Source organism: Pezoporus flaviventris, unplaced genomic scaffold, assembly GCF_033815535.1.
Source record: "Pezoporus flaviventris isolate CSIRO_AGI_PZ_B2104156 unplaced genomic scaffold, CSIRO_AGI_Pfla_v1 ptg000040l, whole genome shotgun sequence".
NCBI lineage: Eukaryota > Metazoa > Chordata > Aves > Psittaciformes > Psittacidae > Pezoporus > Pezoporus flaviventris.
The window spans coordinates 11,095,699-11,109,500 of NW_026892588.1; the positions used below are offsets into that span (position 1 = coordinate 11,095,699).

General features: G+C 46.5%; 2 protein-coding genes and 1 long non-coding RNA gene across 8 annotated transcripts in view; 2 read left to right on the plus strand and 1 right to left on the minus strand.

Annotated features, from left to right (window-relative positions):
- NGEF (neuronal guanine nucleotide exchange factor) overlaps positions 1 to 13,802 on the minus strand; it is a 49,166-nt gene that overhangs the window by 11,969 nt on the left and 23,395 nt on the right. For 3 of the 4 annotated variants that reach the window (XM_061465315.1, XM_061465316.1, XM_061465317.1), the window contains 4 exons: positions 11,825 to 12,010; positions 11,615 to 11,715; positions 6,671 to 6,945; positions 172 to 332 (listed from right to left, as the gene is read on the minus strand). In XM_061465315.1, the coding sequence (XP_061321299.1) occupies positions 172 to 332; positions 6,671 to 6,945; positions 11,615 to 11,715; positions 11,825 to 12,010 (723 nt within the window). Of the gene's footprint in view, positions 1 to 171; positions 333 to 6,670; positions 6,946 to 11,614; positions 11,716 to 11,824; positions 12,011 to 13,106; positions 13,238 to 13,802 lie in introns of those variants that run through there. The other variant, XM_061465318.1, reaches the window with a different exon arrangement.
- On the plus strand, positions 328 to 2,848 carry LOC133275378 (uncharacterized). The gene is made up of 2 exons (XR_009745487.1): positions 328 to 446; positions 1,949 to 2,848. It is a non-coding gene; the product is annotated as an uncharacterized LOC133275378 (long non-coding RNA).
- The window catches only part of NEU2 (neuraminidase 2), a 36,785-nt gene continuing 36,263 nt past the window's right edge, over positions 13,281 to 13,802 (plus strand). For all 3 annotated transcript variants that reach the window (XM_061465320.1, XM_061465321.1, XM_061465319.1), the window contains exon 1: positions 13,281 to 13,416. The gene's annotated coding sequence lies outside the window, so the exon portion shown is untranslated. The remainder of the gene's footprint in view (positions 13,417 to 13,802) is intronic.

The following is a 13,802-nucleotide window of genomic DNA, read 5'->3' on the forward strand; positions in this document are numbered from 1 at the left end:
GGGAATTCCCAGAAGAAGGCCTTGAGGTTCAAAGCAAGACATGTATCCGCAGGCTCTTTGAAAAGACAATGAGTAACAGACTGCCCCTGCTCAGCTCCTCCATCCCTCTACAAATGAGGTTAGTTAAAGCAATGCCATTCAGCTGGACTAAAACCCAGCAGCAGTTCTTACCGCTCACTGACAGCCATGACATCCAGGACATTGGAGAAGAGGATGTGTGCTTCAGAAGGGTGTAAGATTTTTTTCAGACGTTCATTCTCCATGAAGTGAGACACCAAAAGATTCAGGCTCTTGTAATAGGAGGCTTCGGAAGTAACCAGCTCAAACATGGCCTGGGGGAGAATTCCAGAGGAAATCAACAGGTACCTTCTATAGTAGAACAGTGCTAATGAGAACATCAGTCATGGACCTTGCACCCATCCGCCAAGCTCAGACTACAGGGAGAGGTAAGCCCACAATGGCATTTGTCATGTGTTACACAGGATAGTGACTTGAATGGGGAAGATTTCCTCCTTCAACCATCAGCTTGGGCTGTTTCTGTCTCTCCTAAGTTGTTAGACCCCATTTCCTCCACTGAATCTCTCCAGCAGAATTATCTTTCTTTCTCATTGTATATAAGCAGTCTGATTTTGTGCACATGCATGCATATGAGGGCTCCATGGGCTCCCTCCTTCCTCCCTAGTGTCACTTAATCTTGACTTGAAGCTGCTCCAGGCACCAGCGCTCTCTATGTCCACTTGTCGCAGTCCTGCACTTCCATCTCCTTTTAGGAGAGGTCCCCTGACAGCCCCCATACACCCTCTAGCACCCTGCTGATCATGAGAGCACTGGCTTGTTGCTCTGCTCACTGTGGCTGGTTGTGCTACCCAGGAGGGGTCTCCTTGCACCATCTACATCCTTTGTTTTAGCAAAGCCATGTTGTATGGGCTGGGATGTACAGCACCCAGCACACTGCAGTCGCAGTGTGCGATGCGCTCCTTTCAGGAGCGCTAATACAAATAAACAGCCGTGGTGCTCCAAGGCCCTGTGTCTTTTCTGACCCAAAGGAATTGTCCAAGTAAGGCTCCCCAGTCAACCCTGGCCACATACTTTTCTGACCCAATCACCAAGGACTGGGACAAGACACACAAGTCCCTAACTATTACCGTAAGTCATAAACAATCTCTGAGTATTCAGCCCTTACTTCTCCTGTTAGAAAACTGGAGCAAAGCCTGGCTTCCTCAGGCCAGGGAAGTGGCCAGGGGAAGAAGAAAGACAAACTGGTGGTTTGGGTCAGAGATAAACAATTTAATGAGATGAGGATAAAAAGCCTTCTGCCTGCAGCAGGTGCCACAGGGTCACTCCACTATTGCCACGCAGAGGTCCCTTAATCTCCAGGCAAGTCTTTGTTGTCTTTTCTCAGAGCTAGATGAGCAAGGTGATTATTTACACAACTACTCAATCTGTTAGTTGAAGTAAGACTAACTGAAGATTAACAAGGGCTTCAAAACAGTGAAAAATCATTAGATCCTATCTCAGATATCTCTTGATGAAGATGTGTCTTGGGCTTCTTGTCCCAGGACTGGCCCATGCTGCCGCTGCTAAAGAGGAACCTTTTGGTAGCTCAGTGAAAGTCTCACTTCTTTGAACCCAAAGTCGCTTTGACCCTTGAGCCTAAGCTCCCCTATGCCTGTAGCTCCCCTGCTGCTCCTCAGTGAGGGTGGCAGGGTGCGTGTCCCTGAGCTCTGCTAGCTCTCAGAGGTGGCAGGGGTTCAGCTAGAGCTGAGGAGATCAGTGGAGCAGCAGGTACATGCAGTATTTTCTGTGTTGTGAATATGGAAAAATATCTTCCAAATCAGTTGTTCTTTTTTGGTGGGTTTTTGTTTGTTTATGGTTTTAGTGGGGAGTGAGGATTTTTTCTGGTTTGTATTTTTCATTTTAAATAAATGATTTGAACTCTCCTGATCAGTTTTTGGCCTTTTGCTGGAAATACTGCTATGTATCACAGAAGAACCTGAGGTACAGAGACCTGGTTATATTCCTGACACATTCCTGGGTTATATGACACTGCACTGCAATTCAAGATCTGCCTGTTTGGAGAAATTAATTTGCGTGTATTTGCTGTTTACCTTGGTGGGGGATGCTTGATCTGCATGGTCATGTGCAGAGTGCAAGGTGTACTAAGAAATAATGAAAATGGTAGTAAAAACATCGATGCACAGGGTTCTGATTTAAAGGAGATCTTAGGAAAGTACAGAGCATCTCCACTGATTGGGACAAGCTTCTGTAAGTGTTCACAGCATGTGAAAGGCACAGGTTTCTGAATTTACTTTGGAGATCCAACTGGTCCTTTGCAGGCCCAAATCCCCTACTTCATGCAGCCCAGACTGCTGTCTCCCTTTTGAATGGTAAGCATGAGCTGCAAACCTCGTAAACTGGCACCAAATATCCAACCTTGCGATGTGATGATGTGATCACTGTGGAATAACTGAGCTTTGCTAGCTTGAAGTAGTTGCTATTAAAAAGAATACAAGCTTCTGGTCTCTGCAAAAATAATTAGGAAAAAAAAAAAAGAACTAAATGTCAACTGATGTAATACTGCCTTCCTTAGCCTACAAGTAGTCTGAAGCTGTCTCTTGGAAACGTGACTAACACTGATCCATCAGCCCTCTAGGTCATTACCTTCATGAAATCTCATAATCTCCCATACTAATAATTTTTATTGCTTATGTTTTGGCAGGCAGGCTGAGAAAGGACAAGAGAAGTGAAGCCTATGGAAGAAGGAAACGTAGGAGATAAAAAAGGAGAAAAATTAAGAGTCACCAAAGACAAGAGTAAGTCATCATATGAGCTTAATTCCCTTGAGACACTACCGTGTTTTACTTCATAGATTGGAAGTAACTCTTCCAAATGGCTCTGTAAACCACTTTCTTCATGTAAACCACCAGGCAAGAAGGGAGTATTCTGGTCTAGTCTAGGAGGGATGTTGTTCTGATGCCACAGCATTGCCTGTGACCAGCTCTCAGACCTGGTTGCCTTCACAGGGCCAGTGCGACATCCACCTGCTAGATATGGCCATGTCACCGCTGTGCACAACCAGGTTTAAGTCCCTCTTTTGCTCCAACAAAGAATATTTTCAGAGCAGCAGCTCTCTGATTTAAATTCACACCATGACACATGGTGCAGATCAGTCTGTCTCTGCCCCTTTTTATAACACCAAAGAGACCTGAATCCACATAATCCCTGGTAAAAGCTTTATCAAAGCTCATACATTTTAGCAAAAATGGTTCAGTTCAAAGACTGAGAATACTTTACTTTGCTAAACTATTTTTATTAATAAGTTGTTTTGGCCGAGTTCCACTGAGCTCAGAATCTCCTAAAACATAAGGTGAACACAGTGTAGGAAAATCAATACAGTTGACAAGAAGAAAAGGACAAAATGAAGAAACTAGATGGAAATTAAACAATGATAAACTGAAAGGTAGAGAACTGAACTGGGAAAGAGGGAAAAACCAGACACTCCACAAAAAAGTTCATGCTGAAAGAAGTTTCACTGAGTGTTGTTTCTTCTAATCTCTGGACCACGACCTTTTCAGAGCCTAGTGCTTTGGTGATGGAATTTCTTTTAACATAACCCACATTTAATCCAGGGAGTGTGTGTTTTCTCTAGTCACTTGTTCATCCTGCTACACACGTTGCCTGTCATTTCCTCCACGTTGACTCCATGTCAGAACCCAAAGAACATTTCTTTTGCCTTGCTCATTATTAAATTTTCTATTAAATTAAAAGAAAGCCCTTGGTGATGCACCTTTTGCTGTGTTTGATGCTCAACAGATGTCCAGATAATTAAAACTTGCCTATCAATGACTTAGAAATCTCTATTTCTATCCCAGTAGCACACCATTTTCGTATTGACCTCTGTGGTCTGTAACTGCCTTCTTTTTTTGTTCTTCCTTTTTTCTGCATTTGTATCCACATTTTCTGTGACACTTCCAGTTTTACATCTTGCTACTCTCACATTCATTTCAGATGAAAAAGGCTGGTGTTGCAGAGGCCACCGATGCCTGAATTCTGTTTGAATTCCCGGGGCTAATGGGCCATGCTGCAACATATTTTTGCTGAAATTGCTGGGAGATAGAAGTGTTTTGGGTTTTTTGGCTGGTTGGTTGGTGGGGTTTTTTGTTTGGTTTGGGTTTTTTCCCCTCCTTGTTTGGGTGGGTTCTTTTTGTTTTGTTCTGTTTTGGTTTGTTTCCTGAAACTCCATATTCCAGCTTATTTGCTGCAGTGGGGACAATGACAAATTGCCTTCCATGACACTTTTCAAGCATCCATTGCTCTTCTTGTCAAGTTTCTTGTTTTGATGCTTGAAAAACACCTAGGTCTTGTTTTTTATCTTGTATTGATAACCTGCTCAGTCATTTTCTGTCATTGCCAAAATCAAGACCAGATTCCTCCTCTTGTTCTTGTCTTTAATTTTGAGGATTACTGCAGGTAAGGAACTTTTAATCTGGCTGTTTAAGCCCTGCTCCATCATACCTATGGTGGGGTTCCCTTCCTCAGCTCTGAACAGGGGTGTTTGCTTCAATTTTTAGTTTGTGTGCCAGTATTCTTCCCTGTGGTCTAAATAATACTCTTATTCCACCTTTCCTGGCTGAAGAGCTGCAAGCTCTTCTGGTCCCTGTGTTTACCATAGGTTTGAGGATTACAGGGGTCAGAAAGGAATGATTTCTTACTTTAGACAGTTACTCCAGAATTTCTGCTGCTCAGAAATTACTTCTCAATTACTTCAGGTAAATTCCTCCAATTCTCCTTCATGAAGCTGAAAACTTTACGTTCACTTCATCAAGCCTTCATGTACAGCTCATATTGCTAATTCATATCCAACATAAGTACAGTTCCAGTACTGCAGGAGCAAGCAGTGCTCACATATAGCAAGGTTGAATTCAACCTTATCTCTTTAATTGCCTCGGAGACTTCTCCATCATTCCTAGTTTCCTGTCCTTCACTCTCCTCACAAAGCCAGTTCTCCACTTCATTCAATGTTCAGCCAATTTCACAGCTTTCTGGCTTTGAGCAATTTTATATTCTCTCACTGTGCTAATCCTAGAACAAATAGGAAGAAAATTTCAGCTCTGATAAACTAACATTGGTGGAAACAGCACTTCTTTAAGGCAGCAACGTCCCATCTCCATCTGCTTTATTTCTCTTGTTATTTAAGCAGAGAGAAGAAAATTCATCACACTTAGTGCTGGGGTTTAGCAGTGCAGAGATTTTTTCCTTAAAACACCCACAGGTAATGAACGTAACTCAACAGAAATTGCAGGTTTTGAAATCTCTAGTGCAAACTTTTAAGCAAATGTTTCTCTGTAAAAGACTCTTCATTTTGAAGCAGAAAGAAAAATAAAAGCTCATTATTTTTCAGATGCCAGACTGTGTTTGTAACGCTGGCAGTTAAAAGTACCCTGTTTTGCCAGGTATACAGAACACATCTGATATGAAAATAACCAGAGCAGAGGAAGATCATGGAAAAGCAACAAATCATTTCAGTCACCTTCAGACATAACCCTAACACACTAACAGCCTGTGCTTGCTGGCCCAAGCTACCCTATATAAACACCAATCCCTTCTACCAAGGGTGTAAGTAACACACCCCTGCAGTTCATAAGATAAGCCTTTCCAGTGTAACAGTGAAGTTATAATTTGGCCAGGACGAGGATGGCACTGTATAGACCCAGGATTCGTAAAGGTTGATTGTGCAAATTCAAGTAAGTTTAGGGGGAACTGCTCACACCCTGAGATGTTCCCCAGCGTTTGGGGTACAATCTCATGAGCCAGAGCTGAACAGACACACGGCAACAATGGTCTCACCATTGTTGAGAAGCAATCCTGGCACAGGGAGTACAGCAGGACCTGCAGGATAGAGCCCTTGAAGGCCAATTGCACACCACACACTAAACAAGGCTTGCTCATCTCCACTGCTGGCTGTACATTATCAAAGAGCACTCTCAGCCTCCACGCTGTCCAAAATAGCACTCAGTTGTAAGCTGTTGTGTGACTGATGTTTTCATTAATTATGGCAGCTGCCCCCCCCCCCCCCCCTTCTTTCACTGTTGATACAGACCTATACATTAACAGTGTAGGACTCTTAAACAGTGATGCCACTGCACTGTATGGCTAAAATGCAAATATACCTGTCACTGGTTTTTACTGTTTTGCATAAGACTCCAAGTAACAACATTTAAAATTAAGGCAGTTCATCCATCTCTTCCCTTTCTGTTAATGCAATCATGTTTAAAACAGATTACAGTTAATAGTTGAAGTCTTCTAAGAGTTCTGGTGGAAAGTATGTATCCTGCTAGTAAGTAACTTCAGAAGAGGATTCATGTGCACTGGGAACCAAAAGCTGTATTGCAAGTGCCTCTTCATTATCCCTTTTCCTTTGTAAGTTGCTCCTAATGCTGAATCAGAAAAGGGAAAAGAAGTTCTTTTTTTTTTTTTTTTCTACAGAAACAACATCTGTAGTTTCAAGAAATGAGTGAGTGGTGTTAATGCAGAAGAGTACCCAGCAGGGGCAAGGCTTGTCTGTGACTCCTATGGGGCTTTTAATTTTTAAGTCTTGATCATTTGACTAATTTACTCTCACTCTTTTAAGCAGCGACCGAGTTAAAAAACATTCCACCTTCCCCGTTACCTCCTGCAGCTTGATCTCATCTGGCTGGAGAATGCTGAGGACCCCACTGCTCCGGATCTCGGGAAGATCCTGCCATAAGTTGAACCTGGAGTTGGAGTTCCTCAGCAAACTGATTTGTGGTGGAGCTTTGCTTTCAGGTGTACTGGTAGGTTCTGCTTCAGATGGGGTTTCCTCACTGGGTGAACTCTCCTCGGGGTCTGTCTGTGAATCCTGCAGTCGTCTGGTTTCAATTTCCTGGCGTGTAGATTTATCTCGATATTCCTGGTACAAGAGCCCTAGGAGGCAACATAATAGGTCTGAGAGGTTACAGCTGAACAAGAGTAGAAATGTATCATAGGCAAAGATAGTTGTTCTGCATCAATTGGTCTCAGCAGAGATGAGAGAGATCCCACCAGTGCTAAGCAGGAAAGCCAATTCCGGCATTCCTATTTCAGCCAGAAGTGGAAACTATAAATGGAAGGCCATTTCTAAATCTAAAGCGTTGTCAACAATCTGCTCTCATAAAACATTTAGTAACAGTCAGATGAATCCATGACCCATTGGAAGACATAAAACAAGTGGTTTGTTAGTTGCCAGGCTTTAAAAGGTTTCTTTCAAAACTCAACTTTCTTTGCAATATTATTATGTTACAAGTTACAGGTTGTTAGGTATGTGTAACTGTGTGCCTGGAAACCTAATACTGCATTCATTGAAACTACTTTCAAGGAGCAATCTGATGGCCCTGAAAATCCTTAAGGAGGAAAAACAGAGCTTCTGTTAAGGCATTGGACAGGTGAAGCATTGGGACAACAAGCCACAGTTACTAGCTTGTTTTGGTATTGACTTTGTGGTTAGCCTTGGACGTGTTGCTTAATAGTCTCCTGTGTTTTCTGTCTAAGTTTCTGTGATGATTGAAGATAGGAAATTAACATTCAAAAGGTACCCAAACGCTACAGCACTAAGGAAAAGGCTCTGATTTCACACCATCTTGTGGCACATCAATCACAAGATGCGTCTTCTGAGTTTCAGTTATAAATTTCAGGAGCAGACGATATTGCACAGGATTTGCCCCCACCCCTGATTCCAGCTGGCAGCATGGAAAGGGCAGGAATACTGAAATTCCTTGGCCATCCTGAGCAGATCCTCTGTCTCTCCTAGGGCTTTCTACTGTCCCACTTTTCTTTCTGGACCATCGGTAGGACCAGAATATTAATTGCTTGAATGTAAAATATCATTTAGAATATATGAAAAGACAAGAAAGCATGAGCCTGCTCTGAGTCACTCTCCTCACTCAAACTGAAGGAACACAATTTACATTATCTCCCTTGCTTTGTACTTAAATTGCGAAGTGTAACATGAATGAATAAAGAGAAAAGTTACTGATGTTAAAAAAAAAAAAGGAAAAAGGCACAACATACATAATTTATTTTGGATCATTAGGGTTTAAAGTCTATCTGGTCCCATGCATTCATGATATTGGATCTCAGAAGCAGATCCCATGTGCAATAAGGTGAGAGGCAACTAGGACAGGAGTTTGTCTAGAGAGGGCAGAAATGTATATGCTACTGCCTGTTAAATCTCTGGACCGGTTTTCACAAGTCTCTGTGCCAGTCACTGTTAGAACTATATCAGAGGTATGCCTAGGGAAAAGCACAGGCACAGGGACATCGTTCCCACAGCCCGTGAGTGCATCCTGTTATCTGTTCTGCCTGGAAAGATGTTCAACACCAGATTAAAATAGCAATAAGGGTAGCTGTGCCTAGGAAACCATACAGGCTTCTGTTAGCTTCCTACATGATAACCAGAGAGAGGAGAGTTCCCCCCAAGTTCTGCATGCTGCTGCTACTTACATAATTTCTCTCTGTGTCAACTAGGCTTGTATGGTTTTCCAAAGCATTTCTGCCTGTTATTCAGCATCCATGAGGGTACCAAGGATGTAGAGGGGTGGAAAGGCTCCTTTGGGAACAGAGTGAAGAGCCTGCTGAATCAGACCTGCTTTTGGTGGCACTTACCTGTCTTTAAGTTCAGCCTGTGCTTGAAGGCTTTTGTGTGGTAGGGCACCGAACGCCTTCTTCACGCTAGACAGCAGGACAGGCTGGGAAGTACCACCCTGCAGCAGTATGGGCAGTGCTTTACTCAAGGGAAGGCATACTGGGAAACTGAATCATAATCTCTTTTACTCATATTGGAGATAATTATACTTGCATTGTCTGACTGCGCAGACATGTTGTGCTGGTGGGTCTGCCCTTCAAGTCAGAGGCAGTTAAGGATATTTTGTGTAAAGGGGATTTAATGTCCCTTGTGCAGATCTGTAAAGCAGCCCTTCAAAAAAGATCCTCAAGACAAACCTCCCCTTGCTTTTAAGGAAATAAAATCCAGGTGATGAAACTTGATTTTCCTTCCAGGTTCCCTGTCTGGCCAATCAAACAGATAAGACCTATGGAGTCTTCAGTGGCAGGCAAAGGCAAATATGGACACGTGACTAAAGGCATCTACCACCAGAACTCATTTGGAAATGACAGCAAGGTAACTCATTTATGGGGGAACTGATGAGATATTAGCTGAAGCTCTACCACAGGCATATGGGGAGGAAGAAGAAAGCTGATACCCAGCAGAAAGATGAAAGACAGGTACGTGTTTAGGCAGAAGAAGGGTAGGCAGAAACGAAGAGGGTTGTACTAGCAAGGATAAAAGATATCTTGCTGTCTTGGGGTAAAAGGTCCATCCATGTGTTCGTAAAGAGGATACAATGGGTAGAAGCAAAGGCTCAGATGAGAAAGAGAAGGAGAGAAGCCATGCAAAATTCTATACTAGATGAAGCAGGAGATGGTCGTGGCACAAGATGGGTGGCATAACAGATGCAAGGTCAGGGAACAGGGTTTTGACTTGTTGAAAGGAGAGCAATACAACTGGGAACTGACAATGTGTAGAATGAAGCTGAGATCAGTAGTTGAATGTGACTCAGAAGCTCCAATGATTTAGTAAATGCTTACATTTAGTAAGTGAACAAGTGCAAAATGTCAGAGACGTGTAAAAGTTCCATTAATTGCTTAATGCCCCAACTATCCCTACTGTGACCTGGGTAGAGGTTAGCTATGTGGTCAGAGCACAGGTTTGGTGTCGCCTGTTGACATAAGTGGTTAAGGCTGATCTTCCTAAGGGGTGTTTACATAGTTTGTACAGTACATAACAGACTCTTCTGTTTGTGTTTATTCCATTTAATTTAGCTGTCACAGTCTCCCTTCCCAGCTCTCTCAAAAACTGTGAGGAAAATTGACAAACTAGTTACTAAATGTGGAAATGCCTGCCTTAGAGAGTTCGCAGTGCTCTTAAAGTGAATGCTATTACATTGAAAGCCATGTAAAATCTCAGGAGGTCCAGAGACGTTTTCTCTGAAATTCTCTGCTCCAGTTTCAAGCAAAAAGCCCATTAATGTCTCAAAAGCAAGAGAGAGGGAAGGGAGAGAGTGTGCTCCAGCCGTTTGAAATGACACCTCTTCTGGGCATTAGCATAGCAAACCCCATCTCCTCCACCAAGGTGCGACAGACCTACTTGCAGTTGCACTGACAAGTGCAGATCTATAACACGGCAGGCATCCCTCTGATACACACCACATAAAAATATACATGAATATAGCAACTGGATAGATTTGAAGTCCTGCTGGCTTAAGTATTTTTACCATGCCTCTTAATTAACTGACAACATATGCCACATCTGCCTTGGGAGATTAGTACTTACACAGCCACAAGCAAGCAACAGATCTGGCAACACTTACGTAAATTGCTCACCACTTTCCTCCAGAAGGCCTGCTGAACTCAGCTCTTTGGTCTTGACACTGTCAGGCTTCTGGTTTCACACCAGCCCCTTTCCCCAGCACTGTCCCACTGGCATCAGGTGCTCCAGGAATGAGCCCTGCCTGCCATGACCTGACACCAAACTGCAGAGACTGCATGAGGATCCTCCTTGTTCCTGGCAGAGAGGCTCACCTAACTGCTCATGAGATTTATCTACCTGATTTCCCCACACAAAGTGCTGCATTCCTGCCCTCTAGATTCAAGCATCTTGCAATTTAATTTCCTGAAATTGATCAGAACTGTTTAAAAATGAAGCTTCTCTATTCCCACCATAAAACCTGCCTCAGGATAGGGTTTCACTTTGCAGTTGCCCAAATCTCTGGGGAATCTCACAATACCATATGGGAAACCAAGAAACAAGCTGTGAAAGTCCTCTCCACATCCCACAAGAAAAAAAATGAATTCAGAGATACCACAAGAGCAAAATCATAACCATCCTTTCCTCCACTGCCACCTGACACCCGCCACTCTCCTTTTATAAAGAGACTGCAAATGGTAAAATGACTTACTCCTCTGCTGCAAATGCTACCTTAGTGTATACAACTAATGTCCAACATGATGGTTGATCCTGTGCTTTAGACTTACACCTTTTTGAGTAGGCAGAATGAGATTTCAGCAGAAAGTTGGCTATAGCCTTAACAATTAACGACTACATAATTACAAAAAGTAATCATTATTTATGGATGGGGTAAAGTTGCTCAGCGACAGCATAAGATCTCATGTCAGGCAGCGTGAGAGCCTGCTGCCCCTAAAGACAGCAAAGAGTCACCGGTAAGGCGATGGTCATGATGTCTTACGCCAACAGTGAGGGACCAGGGAGAGAGAGTTGGGTTCCCACAACACAGTAGCCCTACCCCTGCCTGGGGCTGCCTCCTGCCACGTACCGCTCGGGTTCAGACCTGGGTCTCACTCGCTGAACTCTGAGGCTTTGGGGGTGTTTAAAGGGGATGGGACACGACGGCTCGGAGCGGGTGAGGGTCCCAACCCGCTGCGGCAGCACCTCTAGGGGCTGCTGTGCTGCCGCCAGCGCGGGCAGCGGGCAAAGCGGCGAAGTTGGAGAGCGCGGTTGGCCGCACACCCCGGCCGGGACCGCCGCTGGACGGCTCCTTACCGATGTGCTCGATGAGGTTTCTCCAGGAGTCGGCCGTCATGGGGTGGGCAGGCGGCGCCGTGGCTGCGGCGGGGCTCTCCTCAGCGGCCGCGGGGGGCTCCCTGTGGGAGGCAAAGGCACCCACCCTCAGGGGCAGCAGCGGGGCGCCCCGCTCCCGGCCGTGGCCCCTCGCACCCCTCCATGCCCCTCAGTCCCGCCCTCTCCGCTCACCTGCCGGGCTGTCCCGCAGAGCCGTCCTGGTCGAGGGCGCAGGCGGCGCTGAGGGCCGCGGCCAGCAGCTCCATGGCCGGCGGCGGCAGGTGGCTGCCGAGCAGCTCCGGCGGCGGCGGCGGCAGCGGCGCGGGGCTGGGGGAGCCCGGGCGGTTGCCACGGTAACGGGGGTAGGAAGGCAGCAGCCTGCGCGGGAGGGAGAGGGGAGCTGCGGCCTCCCCCGGGGCGCCCCCGCAGCACCCCGAGACCCTCTGAGCCCCCCGGATCCCCTCAGAGCATCCCCGGTCCCCTCGGACCCTCTCCGCAGACGCTCCCCCCGAAACCTCCTAAGAGCAGCCTCAAATCCTCTCAGAGCCTCCCCTCAGACCCCCCTATCAGCCAGACCTCCAGGGTCTCTCCACCCAGATCCCCTCAGAGCCTTCCCAAGCCTCCTCAGAACCACCATGGGGCTCTCCCCCTAAATCGCCACAGAGCTACCTCAGACCTTCCTCAGGTATTCCCATAGATTCTCTGCACACAGACCTCTCAAAATCCCCTCGGAGCCTTCCGTCGGGCTCCCACAAGCCACTCAGAACGCCATATCCCCTTGCAGCCCCTCTACTGCGTTCCTAGATCTCCTCCGAGAGCTCTTGCCACATCCCTGCAGAGCCCCCTCAGCCTTCCCCAAGTTCGAGACCTCTCCGAGCCCGTTAGAGTTCTTTAACCCAGCTCTCTCAGAGCTCCCTGCAGCCCCTTCGGAGCCCCCCCAAACTCAGCCATCGGAGCTCCCACCCGATCCCTCAGGCTTCCCACAGCCCCTCAGGTTCCGAGCCTCAAAAATCCTTTCCAAGCCCCTCAGGATCTCCCCGTCTCAGAGGGCCCGACCCCCCCGCAGCCCCATGCCCGGCACCGCTGCCCGCAGAGACCTTCTCAGCCCCCCACCTCTCCCTTCCAGCGCTCCAACGCAGGTCCCTCCTCCACCGGGAGGCTCACTCCCTCCTCCCCAAGGGCCCCCCCAAAAGGCGGTGATGCCTGCCCCAGGGCCCCCCCACCTTCACGGGCACCCCTACCTCCATCCCCCCTGCTCTCCTGAAGAGAGGCTTCTTCAGACGCAGGGAAGCCCCTTCTCCATCTCCCTCCCTCCCCTCCCCAGCAAGGCACCCTCCCCCAGCAAGCACCTACACCCGCCATCCCACCCTATGCACCAGTAAGGGCCTCAGCCCCCTCTGCTCCATGCACAGCCACCCCTCAGGGTTCTCCTCCCTCTGACCCAGGACATAGCGCTGCTCCCCATCCTCTGCACCTCTCTGCCTATGTGCACCGGCTTTGAGGGAGAAAAAGGAGTAGGAGAGGGGGTCTCTCCTGAACTGCTTCCAGATCTGGTGCATATGGTGCTTTTCTTCTCCAGGACTGAAACCCCGAGATGGAGGAATGTAACTGGGAAACTCAGCCTAATCCCTCCTGCTGGGAACTGCACCCCTGGTTACCCCACAGGAGTGACCGCTCTCCTCTTCTCCTCCTCCGGCAGGGCTTTGCACCCGCTCAGTCATCTCCCCCGTCTCCCCTTCCTTAGCGTTGCTACTTCCATAAGGATATATTGTCTCGTTTAAGTAGTAAGCGTCTCAGTACTCAATGATCTGTATCTGTCTTCGTTCAGGTAATTGTTTTTCCGCCTCAGGGGTAAATCCTCTTGAGCTCCAGACTACGGTTACACCCTTGGATCAGTTTGAGTGCTTGTGGACAGGTTGGGTGCAGCTCTTCCCTACACGTTAGTAACCCTCAGCTAAAAAAAAACCGTCATCTGCACCACGTTGCAATTGAGGAGTTAACAGCCAGAAATCGCTCAGCTATCCCCCGTGTTCTCTTGCTCCCTGTCGCATAAATAACTGTGTTTCTTTCTGTTCTTGGTAACATAATTTATGCACCAATACAAAACCTGTGTGTTGGTCTCTGTGTGTAATATGCTTTCCTTTTTTGTCATTTTTATATTGTATTTGCT